Source organism: Juglans regia, chromosome 16, assembly GCF_001411555.2.
Source record: "Juglans regia cultivar Chandler chromosome 16, Walnut 2.0, whole genome shotgun sequence".
In the NCBI taxonomy this organism is placed as follows: Eukaryota; Viridiplantae; Streptophyta; class Magnoliopsida; order Fagales; family Juglandaceae; genus Juglans; species Juglans regia.
This window is the reverse complement of record NC_049916.1, coordinates 24,963,374-24,979,597: the sequence shown is the minus strand read 5'-3', so window position 1 is coordinate 24,979,597 and position 16,224 is coordinate 24,963,374. Positions and strand designations below refer to the sequence as shown.

Genomic DNA, 16,224 nt, shown 5'->3' with positions numbered 1-16,224 from the left:
TTGAATAGGTAGTTGAAAAATATGTGAGTCCCATAAATATTATAGTGATTTTATTTTTAGTAATAAATATTATAATGATTTTATTATAGTGATTTTTTAATATTAATAAATATTGTAGTGATTTTATTTTATTTTTATATATAATAATAATAAATATTATAATGATTTTATTTTTAATTTATATATAATAGTGATAAATATTATAGTAATGTTATTTTTTATTTATATATTATAGTGATTTTATTTTTAATTTATATATAATAGTGATAAATATTATAGTGATTTTATTTTTTATTTATATATTATAATAATTTTATTTTTATTTTTATTTAATAGTGATAAATATTATAGTGATTTTAGTTTTTATTTATATATTATAGTGATTTTATTTTTTTATTTATATATTATAGTGATTTTTTATTTATTTATATATTATATTTTTTTTATATTTAATAGTGATAAATATTATAGTGATTTATTTATTTATTTATATATAATAATGATAAGTATTATAGAATGTTTGTGAATAGTTATGCGTAGAAATTGAAGTAGGTTTGTGAGTCCCATTGAGAATATTTTAAGTTGTTTGGCATGTAAAGTATTTTTAAAAGTACGAGAATATTTGAAAAGTGTTGAGAATACTTTAGTACACAAACATAGCCGTAGACTTCATTTCATTAAATCCTATCCATAAACCATACTAATTCTAGGATTAGAATTCATAATATAATATACAGAAAAAGAAAATGATATTTATGTATTAATAATTAAGAAAGTGACTATGTATTAATATTTTTTTAATTAATTTTTAAAAATATTTTTTTTATAAAAAGAAAAAAAATACAGTTTAGATGAAGGGCGTACAAGTGTGCAAATTTGGATGGCATTGAACAGACTATCCGCCACGTGTTGCCATAAGTAAACCTGTCAGAGATCCGAGATGGCTCCTCACGGTCCGCTATATATATATATATTATATTCTGGTATTGTCCGTAGAGAACGGCGTCGTATAACTTGGTCTTAATGCAAATTGCACTTCCCCTCTCCCTCCCCTAATGTAAGAAGCACAAACATCATTCAGATCTGCTTCAATTGTAACGTTAGTATTACTGTTGTGTGCTGCTCCAAGCTGTGATCGAGGAGATATGGTGAAGGAAACTGCATTTTACGATGTTTTGGGTGTCAATGTCGACGCTTCCGCGGCGGAGATCAAGAAGGCTTACTACCTTAAGGTATCACCTAACGTTTCCCTTCAAATTCAGCCTTTGGCATCTTCAACTACTTTGCTTTTTGTGTTTTTTGCGCTGTTTCTTTTTTCTTTTTTCTTTTTCTGCCTAAAAACCAAAATCGCGGCTGGGCTCCTAGACCCTTAACTAGGGTTTACACTAATTTTGGAAGCAGTTTTGGTTTTGTTTTTCTTCTTCTTTTTTTTTCCTTCTTTTTGTTTTTGGCTAAGCGCTTCTGAAGTTTATGTAGTTTCCAATTTTGGACTCGTAGGGTATGTTTCGATGTAGATTCCGATTTTGGGCTCGTACGGTACGTTTGGTTTGGGGCTGATTTGATTTCATCCGATCTCATCTTATTTTCAAACATAATTCAAATATAAAATATTCAAACTAATTATTACAAATTTTTTAAACTTTCAAATAAAAAATAAAAATCAATTTCAACTTTTTCAAATTTACAAGCAAAAATAATATTATAAAACTATATTATTACAAGATTTTATCTTTATAATATTTTTGATTCATTTTTTTGATTCTCATTTTCCAAAACTCAAAAAATACTCCACTAAAACTATCTCACTACTATTCACAAATTATTTTATTACTATTTACAAAATTCTCATCTTATGTCAGGCCCCAAACAAGACTTTAAGAGTATCAGATCATATGTGAATAGAATAATAGTGAATAGTTTGTGAGTAGTAGAATTAGTCTGAGATGGTCTCAGCAGCCAAACAGTGTTAGAGGTGTGAGAATTACTCCAAAACCATGAAAGTGGCCACGGTCCAAAACTTTCTGTAACATATTCCTCAATTTTCATAAACTTTGTGGCCACAGGCTAATAACACCCCTGTGATACCGGGAAAATGGCTAATAATTTAATTCCAGTTTCATCCAGTCCCAGTGTATTAATGCCTGGTGGTTTTATTAGGGGAATATTACACTTCATTAGCTCGTGATTTGAGGTGAGTTTGAGTTGATAACCTGTGCTTTAAAAAGTCATAGTCTGCTTGACACCTAATTTTACTTGCTTTTAGACCATCAGTTTAATGTATCGGATTAGAACCCGTTTGCTATTGTTTGTGTGTGTGTGTGTGTATGTTTGAGCTACTATTGCAATATTTCAGCTTTCTTTTCAAGGCATTTGGTTTATTTTGGGTTGAAAAATTATTAACAAATATGACAATAGAAGGGTAAAGGGCAAGTTTTAGACCACAGATTGACAATCAAATTTGGCTTCATGGGGAACCAGATATACCACTCCCAACTGCCATTTTTCGAGTCATAGTGAATACAACATTTCAACCTGCTAATACAGCAAGTAAACCTTTTTAATTTCTTTTTTCTCTAGATACTTTAGAGCTGTCATATCTTGAATATAGAAGAAAAATACTAGTAAAATGTTTCGCTTAGAAAATATCTTATATGTTCTTTCCAGGCAAGGTCAGTTCACCCAGACAAAAATCCTGGAGACCCTAAAGCTGCTGAAAATTTCCAGGTATAGTTCTTAATATTCTATACAAAATAATCTTATTTACCAGGTTCTTAATATTCTATACAAAATATCTTATCTTGAGTTTTGTACCGTTCTACTTGTTCAATTTGTTATCATGTAATTCATTAAGCTATATATGAAGTTTTTTGTGAAAACAAATACTTCTTCTATCATTTAATTACTGTGAATTCCCAAGTCTGCATTACCAAATAGGAAAAATCTAAGTTTTTTCCAGGTCTATATTGAGCCTTTTGATTAGGTAAATTATGTTTTAATATAGATCATATTCTACCCTCTTGCCAAAGATTCACATGGCTTTTCCTTAAGTTGCCTTGAGTCATTTTAGCTCTATAACAATACTGGTAAAATAAAATGTGAAGAGTACAATTCTCAATCTTTTGTTTTTGTTTTTCTTACGTTCTTATTTTTTGGCTCATGGTGTATGTGAAGGCACTTGGTGAAGCTTACCAAGTTTTAAGTGATCCTGAGAAGCGTGAAGCATATGACAAGCATGGAAAGGCAGGAGTCTCATCGTAAGTTTGCCAACCTTTTTTTTTGGTGGGGGGATCGCGGGGAGCATAGGTTTAGACTCTTCAGTCTTTTTAAAAAATTGCATGTGCTTTGGATAGCTGTTAAGAAATGAAACTTCTGCAATTTATAAAAGAGCTTCAGGTCTTTTGATGATTATAAGAACCTTTTCTACTTCATCGACAATGCTTCGCTTTGATTATATTAAGAAATCTAGGTATCAAAGTAATTATGTAAAAAGCAGCACAAGTTATTGATCGAAAGAAACTTTATAGGCATTTTTTGGGGGTTGTAAGAGAGCTATTAATTTCAAACTGAATGACATTGGATCATAATATTTAATACAAAAAATGGCACCTTAACTAGGCTATTGAATATCACTATTCCTATTTCAACCAGCTTCTTTATTAAGCTTTGCATTCTCCTTATCGCATGCTTTTTTTATTTAAACCTAAAACCTAGTGACTGCTTTCTCCTTGCCAGGGACTCCATGGTGGACCCTTCAGCCGTGTTTGGGATGCTTTTTGGGAGTGAGTTCTTTGAAGAGTATGTTGGGCAACTTGCATTAGCTTCTTTGGCATCTGTTGAAATGGAAGAAGCCTCACAAGATCCTACGGTCCGTAAGCAAAGAATTCAGGAGAAGCTAAAGGTATACTTCTTTCACCATTGCTCTAAAATTCTTGATTCACTTAACTGAAACTCCTGCCTTTTTTTTCACATGCAGGCATTGCAGAAGGAAAGGGAAGAAAGGCTCATAGAAATACTGAAAAATCGCCTTCAACCATTTGTTGAAGGTAGAACAAATGAGTTCATAGAATGGGCAAATTCAGAGGCACGACGGCTCTCACCAGTTGGTAATTTCTATATTTAACCACCCTAAGATTCTACAAATCGGAAAGTGTTGGCTTCCAAGAATCTCTCCGAACAAAAGATATTTTAATGAGTAGCAACCCCAATATATTCCAGGGAACGAAGAGTGATATTAAATTGAAATAAAGTAAGAAACTGTTTAAGTTACTAAAGCAAGAGCATCATAGATGGCCTTGATGAGCTATTTTCAGGTCATGTATGAGATCTTTTGATTCTTTATAGCAAGTTCTGATTGAGATTCTCCAGAAATCTCAGATTTATAACTACATGCAAAAGAAATTTATTGACATTTAAACAACTTTTCTTGTGTCCTTTCCCCTGCTCCTTATCTTCCTCTCAGAAGGTGGTCTATTTTTTTAGAGTGGTCGTATGAACGAATTAGCTCGCATTTAGCAATAATCCTTTATCCTTGAGCAAACCTCAGGGTCTCTATAATTTTTCTAGATGCCCCAGGCATGTTAAGTTAAAGTCTAACACTACTGAACCAAAAGATGTTTTGGTTCCATTCTAGATTTCAATTACATAAAAGCTCAATCTAGTTTAGTTAGGTCAATGCTTGGCTAATAAGGCCTTTTTTTTTTTGGTTAATAAGGCAAGTGATGGGCACAAAATACAAATAACTATTACTGTAGGCCCGTAGGGTTTGAGAAGCAGCTACTTTACTTTCAGAGGCATTTATTGTTATTGTAATTGGAGAGAGCCTCATTAACATAATAAATCTGATAAAAGTGGAACACTTCATTTGGTGAAAATTCATATGAAGTCTTTTAGTGTTATCTGTCCCCCCTCTTCACCAAGAACAAAATCTTCACCAAGCACAAGTCCACAATTTGTCACAAGGCCGCCTGGTTGACTATGTTGACAGTTTGCATTGTCCATCTGGTGGAAGGTTTATGCTGGGACCAACCCAACTGGTTTTTAAACCTTTCATTTCACACTTCTTAGTCACTTTCCGTGAGTAGCAGTGAATGGAGGTGGTATTGCATTTGTATTTCATAAGTGCATGCAATGCTTAATACATACATGCCTGCTTGTATATCTGCTCTGGCCTCATTTGGTCTTCCATTGCCTTTAAAGGCAAAAATTTGCATCATATCTGCATACCAAAGCGAAGGTACTCATTAGATACAAAGAAATAGTAGCGCTCTTTTCCCCATCACCAAGTGCAATTTGCTTGCTCATTTTTGTTACTGATATCAGCTTTTGGTGAGGCTATGCTACATACCATTGGCTATATTTACTCAAGGAAAGCAGCTAAGGAACTTGGAAAAGACATACGATTCATGAAGGTACCATTTTTAGCAGAATGGGTACGGGATAAAGGACATCTGATAAAATCGCAAGTGATGGCAGCTTCAGGTACTGTGTATCTGCTATCAAGCTTTTTCTTTTTTTAACAATAGAATCTAGGTTGTTCTGTCAATGTTGACTTTTGCTAATGAATGTGAATAGCTAATGCTTCTCAGAATGTGTAGGTGCCGTGTCTTTAATTCAGATACAGGATGAGTTGATGAAGCTAAACCAAGGAGAAAATAAAGAAGAGAACATGCTGAAAGCCATTGAAGATAAGAAGGAAGCCATGGTTGATTCCCTTTGGCAGATTAATGTCGTCGATATTGAGACAATCCTGTCGCATGTCTGCCAAGCAGTGAGTTTTAATATTTTCTCTGTAGTATTTTGGCTTGATGCTAGATGATTTTAGCTGTCCCTTGCTCATAAAGAACTTTCAAGACTATATACCAGTAAATCAACAGATTATAATAATCTCGAATTTTGGGTGCTTTTAGAATTAAAGGTTATAGAGATTTTGAGGAAAAGGAACTCTAGGTTCATTTTTAACTTTCTAAGAAATTAACATCTCAGAAATTTAAGAAATGATTTCCTTGACTCTTCTGTGTGTCTCAGGTTCTCAAAGACCCTAGTGTTTCCAAGGATGTTCTGAGGCTGCGGGGTAAAGCATTGAAAAAGTTAGGAACAATCTTTCAAGTAAGTGGTTGTTTTGCAAATATTATGGTAGCTTGAGTCAAATGTTTAATCCTTCTGTGTTTATATTTCCTAATGGATCAATTCTCATTGTTCTCAGGGAGCCAAGGCTCCTTACAGTAGAGAAAACAGCCTGCGACATGAAAGTGACAAACCGATTGATGCTGCTTCATCATCTTAGTAATCTCAAGACTTGTCTAGACACCTGCTTTATTTTGATGAATGTTGTGATTTGGATGTGATTGGTATTTTATCTCTTCATCTTCTTACCCATTTAGCAGATGTTGAGCAATGTTTGCATTGTTTTCTGTTTCTCGATTGGCATGCTTTTTTTGTTTATATTTATTATAATAAGCATTCTGTTCCTCAATAGATTAATCCTTGTCCATCCAACGCTTATCATGGATTCTGTCTCAGTCTGTAAAATAGGAAGGGATATTTATTATTTAAAAAATAATATTTTAATAATATTTTATTTAATTTATATCTCATCTCATATCTTCTTAATAATACGTATATAGCGTCAAGTCAATGTAGTCAACGGTAGTTGCCATATAACTTTCTTGGGGCCCACAATCAATAAAGGAAGAAAAAGAAAGCCCATTGTGTTTACACACCGTCTTGCATTTAGTCGTATAAGCCATAAAGTCGATACATCTTAACTCTGGGTGTTATTTTCCAAAAAATCATCGAAAAATTAGAAATTTGATTGTTCCGACTCACATATTAGTTAGAAGATTAGTTAGGTGTGTGAAATGTAAGACTCCTCGTTTGTTTTGTTTTTTTTTCCTTCTGTAAGATTTCTCTGAATCGAGTCACCGTCCTCATTAACAATTGACAAGACCGTCTCTTACTTTTCTAACTCAAGAATAAGTTTAGAGAGAGACTGAATTTTATTGTAAAAAAATTTAAAACGATTTATAGAGTGATTTATTTGACGAAATAATATAAAAGTTGAAATAATGTTTTTGAGGGAAAACTTGAATCGGTTTATATTTTTATATGTAAAAAAAGAAAAGAAATTTAAAAGTTATAACAGTTCATAATAAAATATTATTTTTAAAATGATTATTGTTTCATAAATATAACATTTCAAGTTTAATGAGTAGAATATTTATTTTTATGGGTAAAATGTTACATTGGAGTGACTTCGCTTAAAATATAAAACAATATAAATATTGAATTAATGCTTTTGAGTTGAGTTTTGAATCGATTTATATATTTATATGTAAGAAATGAAGTGAAATTTTAAAGTTATAATAGTTCATAATAAAATATTACTTTTAAAAAATATTATTTTTAAAAAGTTTGCCACTTCATAAGCACAACATTTCAAATTTAATAGAAAATTTAACATGTAAAAAGGGAGGCAAATAAGGTAGCACATCAACCGGCTAAGAAAGCTGTCTCACTGGATTATGAAATTTTAGATATAGACTATGTAAAACCATGAATTATGTCTCTTTTAATGGCTGAAGGCCATGACACAGTTTGAAGCAATGAATAACTTATGTGTTCAAAATAATAATAATAATAATAATAATAATAATAATAATAATAATAATAAGAGAAATAATAAACTACTAACTAATTTATTACTCTTAAACTACTATTGAATAAAATAATATTTTTTTTAAAAATTTGATTTTACTTTTTGGTTTTGATTTGATATATCTAAAATTTAAAAAAATTATATTTTATAAGAAAGTAGTAGATAAATTGTTGATAGATTGTTTATCACTACTCTATTAATAATTAGTACATAGCGTCAAGTCAATGCAGTCAATGTAATCAAGGACAATGCTACGGTCTTCGCTGGGGTCTAGCATTATTCTTTTAAGTGTTTTTTTTTAAGTTATTTATTATATAGATTTTTTAATATTTTTATATATTTTAAAAAATAAAATAAATTTAAAACATTATTAAAAAACATTCTTTAATCAGAAAGTAAAAAAATGATTTTTATTTTTATTTTTTTAAATATTTAAAATTATTAACAAAATTTATATAAAAAAACTCAATAAAAATACATAAAAAAAAATACACATTAATGTAACGAGTGCCGGGAACGGGACGTTAAGCATTTTTTACGTAATCACTGATAGTTGCCATATAATTTTCTTGGGGCCCACAATCAATAAAGAAAGAAAAAGAAAGCCCATTGTGTTTAAACACACTTGCGTATAGTCGTACAAGGCATAAAGTGGATAAATCTTAACTCTGGGTGTTATTTTACAAAAAAATAATTGAAAAATTAGAAATATTAGTCAGATTAGTTAGGTGTGTGTAACGTAAGACTTCTTGTTTGTTTTGTTTTATTTTTCTTTTTCTTTCTGTAAGATTTCTTTGAAGGGTAGTGATAGGCTTACTACCTATCTACTACCCATCTACTACTTGTAGTGTTTTTAATTTTTTATCATTTTATTTTAAGTATTTTTTTAACATCCTTAATCATTAAGAAAAAATTAAAAAAATATATAAATTTACTAATTATCACTTCCTTAACTATTAAGTAAAATAAAAAATTATAAAAAAAATCAAATATAAAAAAAGTAATAAATAAGTAATAAGAAGGTAGTAACCCTATCATTTTCCTTCTTTGAATCGAGTCACTGTCCTTATTAACAATTGACAAGACGTTCTCTTACTTTTTCGACTCGAGTAAAGAATAATTCGAAAGAAGTCCATAAGCCGCGTAATAGGCTGATTGTTGTTAACTTGTTCTGACTAAAGTTAGTCAAGGCCCATTTTTTATGTTTGGATCGATTCGATTAAAGTTTATTCATATATTAATAAAGGAAAAATTTTTGCATCTGCCTACACCGGCACACACTCAATGCATTGAGTGTAAAAAAAAAAAAAAAAATATGTGAAGTGTGTGCCGGGTGTAGGCAGATGCATAGCAAACCCCATTAATAAATATATACATATACTTATATATATAAATATATATATATATATATATCTATAAGCTAGCTAATAATATATAAAACATAACATTTTTATAATTTATATATAACATGTAACTTAATTATTTATATCTATATATTAAATATACTTCATAGTTATATTTTATAATTTATATAATAATTAGTCGATAAGATTTAATAATTTCATATACTGGTATATTAGAACCATATATGAAATAAACATATGCTATATTATTATGTATGTATTAATAATTTATATAGGCATATAATATATTGTTATTATGTATAAATATCAACTAGTTAGATATTAAATATTTATTACTCTTTAAAAACTTATAATTTAATAGAAGTTCTGCTTGTTAGTTGTATAAATTTAATATTACATATTTTTTATTTTTTTAAAAAAAAGTTGAGTAGAATTCGAATAAAGAATAAATACAAATCTTGAGCTTGGGCTCGAGCTTGAGCTTGAGTATTTTGAATTGAGCCGAACTCTGCAAGTCAAAAATCAGCTTGATTCGGCTCGATTACAGTCCTATGTATAATGCGTAAGACTTATTTTTTTTTTTAATGTAAGATTTATCTGAATTGAGTCACCGTCCTCGTTAACAATTGACAAGACGTTCTCTTACCTTTCCGACTCAAGAATAATTAGAAAGCCTATATAACTTGCTCAATAAGCTTATCGTTGTGTATGTTGTGCATGAGGAAAAGACTTCTAGAGAGATAGAATTTTATAATAAAGAAACTTGAAATGGTTTATAGGACAATTTATTTGACAAAATAATATAAAAGTTGAAATAATGCTTTTGTATTGAGATTTGAATCGGTTTATATTTTTATATGTAATAAAAGAAATGAAACTTAAAAGTTACAACAGTTCATATTAAAACATTATTTTTAAAATGATTATCGCTCTATAAACATAATATTTCAAATTTAATGGATAGAATGCTTATTTTTACCGATAGAATATCACATTGGAGTCATATGATTCTGTTTAAAATACAAAATAATATAAATGTTGAATTAGTGCTTTTGGATGGAGTTTTGAATCGGTTTATATCTTTATATGTAAAAAAAGAAAAAAAAACTTAAAAGTTATAATAGTTCATAATAAAATATTACTTTTAAAAGGTTTACCGTTTTATAAACATAACATTTCAAATTTAATAGAAAATTTAACATGTAATAAGGGAGGCAAACTAGGTAGCACCTCAACATTTTTTTATTTTTCATAAATACATTTAAACTCATCGTAACATTTAAACATATTTATACTCATTTTAGATAGATCTCACAAAACTTACTTTATCATCTTAACTCATTATTATTTATAAAAAATTCAACTCAACTCAATTCAGCTTAATATTCAAACGCAACCTTAATATACTTATCGATGATACCAATTTATCAAAATTAGGGACAATCTTCAAGTTAAAGTAGTTCACATTGAAATTTCCAGGAAAATGTAGCGGAAATTGCGCTTTTTTATGCATGGACTGATGGAAGGGAAGACCTGGCTTCAAGACTTTACCCAAAACATATCCTCTAGCGTGGATGGAGACATTATAAAAGGCACCAACGAGACGATGACAAATATGCAAAACCATTGATCTCTGCTGTTGCATCAACAAGACAAGAATAGCCATTATTATTAGCTTTGCGCATTTTGATAAATCCCTGGTTCGAAAAAATGGAGACTTGCTTTGGTAAAAGATCAGTCATTTTGCTTTGGTTTATGGCTCTCGCTACTTTCTGCCCATCCGCTTGGGGCGAAGTATGCAACAAAGAACAGAAGAGAGCTCTTTTGGAGATAAGAAACTCCACTGATGGTCTAGCCTTCAAGGATTTTGACGGTGGGGATTGTTGTGAGGCAAGTGATAGTATCGAATGCGACGGGGCACTTAACGTTATCAGTTTAAGCATGTATGATATACCAATATCAGGGACATGGATCCCGAATGTAACTTTGTTCACCTTATTTGGTGAATTGGAAGAGCTTCATCTTAGCGGCATCAACATTGGAGGAGAGCTTCAACGTGAGAGCCCTAACCTCATTTATCTATCCCCCATGTATTTCATCATCATTATACTCTCTCTCTCTCTCTCTATATATATAGACACACAATTTTCTAATTTTGCTTAGCTTGTGCTCTCAAATCCAAATAACTTCATTTTGACTGATGGATGAAGTTCAAAACGGTACGTTATTGTAAGATGATTCAGGATGTCTGAAAAGTTTTTTTTTTTTTTTTCTCATCACGTCTAATCTTATTTTTTTTATAAACATAATTCAAATACAAACACTTTAAAATTAATTATTACAATTTTTTTAAACTAATCATTACAACTTTTTTAAATTTTTAAATAAAAAAAACAATTCAATTTTTTCAAATCATAAAATAAAAATTATATTTTAACAATATTTTAATTTTATAATATTTTTTATTTAACTTTTTCTCTTTCATCTCCCAAAATTCAATAAATATTTAATTCAAACTATCTTATTATTATTCATAAACTATCTTACTATAATTTATAAATTATCATCTCATCTCATTTTAAGCATCCCTCAGATTTACTATGCACGACACGAGCTCCTGTGACTCTGTCTGCATGTTTTTGGCCTTAAAATGCATGGATCTTGACCACCAATTATTTTAAAATTAATTAAATTGGTACATGTGATTTGTTTTAAAATTAATTTATTCTATGTATTTTCAAATTGAACTTTTGATTTCTCTAAGTTTGATCAAATTAAGTTTTTCGTTAAACTTTTGTTACTAAATCATTAGCCATGTGACCAGAGACAAATCTAAGGTATAACACGGTTAACACCTAGCTAGATGAGACAAAGCGAGGTTATTTTTCTAAAATAAAAATAAATCAAATTATATGCTGTGTAAAACATAAAAAATAAAAAATTAATACACCTAGTATTCTCTCATTACTCTTTTACAACCTCTTTCACAACCAATTAATGCAAGTATGCTACTTTATTAAAAAATAATTTCAATTTTATAAAACTACCATTCATTAATAATTAATATAGAGTTATAAGTTAATCATTTTTCATATAAAAATATCAAAAATTCAAACCATATTTTGAAAAATTGACGATTCTAGCTGGTTTGAAAAGTTGAGGGTGGTTCTTGACGGCCACCACCCGGGGCAGCCAAGGTCAATCCTTTCATCTATACGTCTTCTTCATTTAAATTGCTTGGTAGAAATATTACCCACTATTTATCATAGACCAATCATATAACGATTAACGCACATTTCTCAAACTTACTTGGTTGCAGCATTTTGTGAGCTAAAGAGACTCAAATCTCTAATGATCTTGGATCTTGGGAGTAATTCATTGGAAGGCAATATCCCCTCTTGTCTTGGGACGATTGAAAACCTTGAACAACTTGATCTGTCGAGAAACCACCTTCATGGCAATCTACCTTCATCAATATTCTCAAATCATAGCCCGATTGTGGTGTTCGATGTTTCGGATAATCAATTAGACGGCAATATTCCCTCTTATCCAGGGATAATTCAACAGTTTGATCTTTCAAATAATCGCCTTCAGGGTAATGTGCCTTCATCAATATTCTCTAATCAAAGCCAAATTTCCTTGTTCGATGTTTCTGGTAATCAATTAGAAGGGCTGGTGTCATTTTCCATATTTGCCAATTCTTCAAGTCTCGATTATCTCGATCTTTCAAGCAATCATGAGTTGGAAGTTGAAACTGAGTCTCCCTCGTGGATCTCGACCTTTCAGCTAACTACACTGAATTTGGCGAGATGTAACCTCAACAAGAAGAATGGTCATGTTGTCCCGAGCTTCATCTCCACCCAGATTAACTTGCAGTACCTGGACTTGTCGTACAACTCATTAGAAGGAAGCATACCTTGTCAACTGTTCTTTAACACCAACACCACAGAGTTATACTTGAGAAGCAACAAATTTGAAGGTTCTTTTCTTGATTGCTTCATTAATGGAACTGTAAACCTTCGAAAGTTTGACATATCTGATAATCACGTTAAAGGTACTCTTCCTAAAAATTTTGGAAATCTTTTTTCATCCTTATCACATGTTGACATGTCCTCAAATGAACTAGAAGGTAAAATTCCTTCATCCTTTGGTAGTATGTCTCTCGAAATATTAGACATTTCTAACAACATTCTCTCGGGAACAATACCACGAAGTTTGACTGGAAATGACAGTACCCCACTGGTATATTTAAATCTGTCAAACAACACGCTGCAAGGAGAAATGCTCCCAAGGCACTCCAACATGACAAAGCTTGAGTGCTTATATCTTAGCGGCAATCAGTTTGAAGGAATAATCTCGCCTGCGATATCGAACAGTCCGGCCTTGGTAATCCTAGATGTTCGTGACAATTACTTGTCTGGTAACATTCCAAAGTGGCTGTATGATCATCCTCACTTGGTAGCCGTTCTTTTAAGTGGAAATCACCTTGAAGGTCACCTAACACAAAGATTGTGTCGAATGCAAAGACTGCAAGTTTTTGATGTCTCTCGTAATCGTCTTTCAGGAGGCATTCCCTCCTGCCTTGATAACGTTACATTCTGGAAGAAGAGTTCTCCAAGCTCTACTAACTCCAACTATTTCACGCAAAAGGGTCGACTGTATTACCTATTAACTCGGAGTAATAGTTCAGACTATGGGTTGAGCTTTGTATCAATGTTTCGTATAAAAGATAAGGTATATACTTTCAAAGGTGTCCCCCTCTTGTTGATGACTGGAATTGACTTGTCATCAAACCAATTGACAGGTGGCATTCCCATTGAAATGGGAGAATTGTCACAGCTTGTGTCCTTAAACTTGTCGCATAACTCTCTAACAGGTTCCATTCCAATATCTTTCCAAAACTTGACAAGGGTGGAGACTTTGGATCTTTCTCACAACAAGTTGAGGGGTAAAATTCCTTCTGAATTGGTTGGTCTCACTTCTCTATCTGCATTCAGAGTTGCCTACAACAATCTTTCAGGACGAATCCCATTTGAGCGGCAATTTTCAACTTTCGAAATGCAATGCTATGACGGTAATCCAGAACTCTGTGGAGACCCCCTGCTAAGAAAATGCTCAAGCACAAACCAACCGAAAGACGAAAAAGACGAAAAAGAAAGCAACAGGATAATTGATCACCCTTTATTCTTCTACGCATTTGTAACAGTATCCTATGCATTCGGGTTTTGGGCTTTCTTTGGGATCCTTATCATTAAAAAGAACTGGAGGCAGAAGTATTTTAGAGCTGTGGACAGATATATTGAGTCGTTTTTGGAATATCTTTCCAAGTATCGATGATCCAGGGTCAGCTTTGCAGTGGAAGCAATTACTTAATGAAAGATCTGTATCTCAAAGTAATGCTTATCTTCAATAAAGAAGCCGCAGGTAATGGTTTTAATTTATGAGTTTGGGCTTTTTATGTTATTGAGTTTTGTTTTATTCATATGCATGTAACGGTTTCTACTGGGCAGAAAAAGGTGTTTTATAAGAACTTTTGGCAGCAATATATATTTAGACAGCAATTGTCTGATACAACCTGCCATGGTTTTTTTTTTTTTATCAAACAACCTGCCATGGTTTGTGTGACACCAAAGAAACCTAGATGTGATACTCTGGAAAACCAGGCCGAATTCCTAAACTTGTATTCATACTTAATGAGTAATTGTTTTCAACTTGAATCATAAGAAACGACTTCATGAACTGGAAAAAGGCAGGACGACAGTTATAAGATGGCATCGTTCCGAGGCCAGGCAAAGGCTTTGGTGTTGAAGCGTTGTTTGGCGAGGCGGCACTCCGGTGAAGTCTCCGACTAGCTCGGGTTCCTAGCCTCCCCGAGTCAGCGTGCCGCCAAAGATCTACACGTCTTCACCAAGCGTCGCTGATTCAATATTTTTAACGACATATAGATATCAGCATTAAGAACATTACTTTTTAGAGTAAAAACGGCGACGTATTAATTCTGTTGCAATATAACTCTGACTAAAAAAACGACACCGTTTTATATCTAAAAAACAGACAAGCTAGCTTGCTATCGGATAGTGACGACGAAGAGTGGTTGCAATTTTCTAGAGACGACTCGGGTTCTCTCATTGCAATTGGATCCCTCAAAATCATTGTTATTATTCAGGGAGCCTTGCGGAAGAGAAAACATTGTGGATGTCGCATAGTGTATGTTGAGAAATGTGATTTTGTCCATTTTGATAATTAATCTAACTTCGTACGTTCTGCATGGATTCTTTGGGATTAGCTTCTAACTTTTAGCGCATAAGTTGTGAAGGAGCAGAGTGTTTAGCAGACAATTCAATGACTGCTATATATCATACCAAACTCTTCAATTTTTAGTTTGGTTGTTTAGTTTTCTTTTTGTTTGTTAATTTGGTAAGAAGCAGTTCCAATTGCTTGTTACTTCATGTATAACTTGAGGTCATCATCCATTATTTCAGAAATTGTCAAGAACTCAATTGTTTGTATTTTAATGACTTAATTTTTACATTGAGAGTGGTCAAATAAATAGATACAAGGAATAAATCTATCTAAGGTAACTAATTTAGTATGGTATGAATGTGTAATTATAGAAGTAACGTCTAATTATCCTAAAAACATGGTGTTAAAAGAAAATGGAAAAGATCTTGGCTTGATTAATGGAAGTAATCTGTCAATACGCCCCCTCAAGTTGGCGCATGGAGATTCGTAATGCCCAACTTGCATAAAAAATGGTGAAAGAGATCATGACCCAATGCTTTGATGAAGATATCATCAATTTGCTCATGGGAGCAAGTGTGAACAGTGGTAAGAAGTCCGGACCGGATTTTATCATGAACAAGATGACAATCAATCTCAATATATTTAGTGCGCTCATGAAACACAGGATTGTGAGCAATGTATAAAGCAGATTGATTGTCACAATAGAGGCTGATAGGCTCGGGGTGAGAGACACCGAGATCAGTGAGAAGTTGTTTCAACCAAGTGAGTTCGCAGGTGATGACGGCCATGACGAGATATTTAGCTTCAGCGGAGGACCAAGCCACGGTGGTCTGCTTTTTTGTACGCCAAGAAATGAGACTGGTGCCAAGCTGAACAAAGTAGCCTGTGGTGGAGCGACAAGTGGTGGGGCAACTGGCCCAATCAGAATCAGTATATGTAGTAACATGAAGAGTGTTGAAGTAG

The 16,224-nt window shown here is 32.1% G+C and overlaps 2 protein-coding genes across 2 annotated transcripts; both read left to right on the top strand.

Annotated features, from left to right (window-relative positions):
• The first annotated feature begins 994 nt into the window (after positions 1–994).
• On the top strand, positions 995–6,491 carry LOC109008781 (chaperone protein dnaJ 10-like). The gene is made up of 9 exons (XM_035686771.1): positions 995–1,232; positions 2,665–2,724; positions 3,172–3,254; positions 3,733–3,898; positions 3,974–4,103; positions 5,320–5,478; positions 5,595–5,767; positions 6,025–6,105; positions 6,203–6,491. The coding sequence occupies exons 1-9, from the start codon at positions 1,146–1,148 to the stop codon at positions 6,281–6,283; spliced, it is 1,020 nt and encodes a 339-aa protein (XP_035542664.1). The 5' UTR covers positions 995–1,145; the 3' UTR covers positions 6,284–6,491.
• A 4,159-nt stretch (positions 6,492–10,650) lies between these two features.
• On the top strand, positions 10,651–14,529 carry LOC109008782 (receptor like protein 21-like). Its single transcript, XM_018989004.2, has 2 exons — positions 10,651–11,074; positions 12,338–14,529. The coding sequence occupies exons 1-2, from the start codon at positions 10,729–10,731 to the stop codon at positions 14,353–14,355; spliced, it is 2,364 nt and encodes a 787-aa protein (XP_018844549.1). The 5' UTR covers positions 10,651–10,728; the 3' UTR covers positions 14,356–14,529.
• Positions 14,530–16,224: the final 1,695 nt, after the last annotated feature.

Excerpts from the sequence above, each read along its gene's own strand:
- LOC109008781 (XM_035686771.1), top strand. The coding sequence starts at position 1,146 with ATGGTGAAGGAAACTGCATTTTACGATGTTTTGGGTGTCAATGTCGAC. Across the intron at positions 3,255-3,732 it reads GGAAAGGCAGGAGTCTCATC|GGACTCCATGGTGGACCCTT; the intron begins GTAAGTTTGCCA and ends TCTCCTTGCCAG. Across the intron at positions 4,104-5,319 it reads ACGACGGCTCTCACCAGTTG|CTTTTGGTGAGGCTATGCTA; the intron begins GTAATTTCTATA and ends TACTGATATCAG.
- LOC109008782 (XM_018989004.2), top strand. The coding sequence starts at position 10,729 with ATGGAGACTTGCTTTGGTAAAAGATCAGTCATTTTGCTTTGGTTTATG. Across the intron at positions 11,075-12,337 it reads CATTGGAGGAGAGCTTCAAC|CATTTTGTGAGCTAAAGAGA; the intron begins GTGAGAGCCCTA and ends ACTTGGTTGCAG.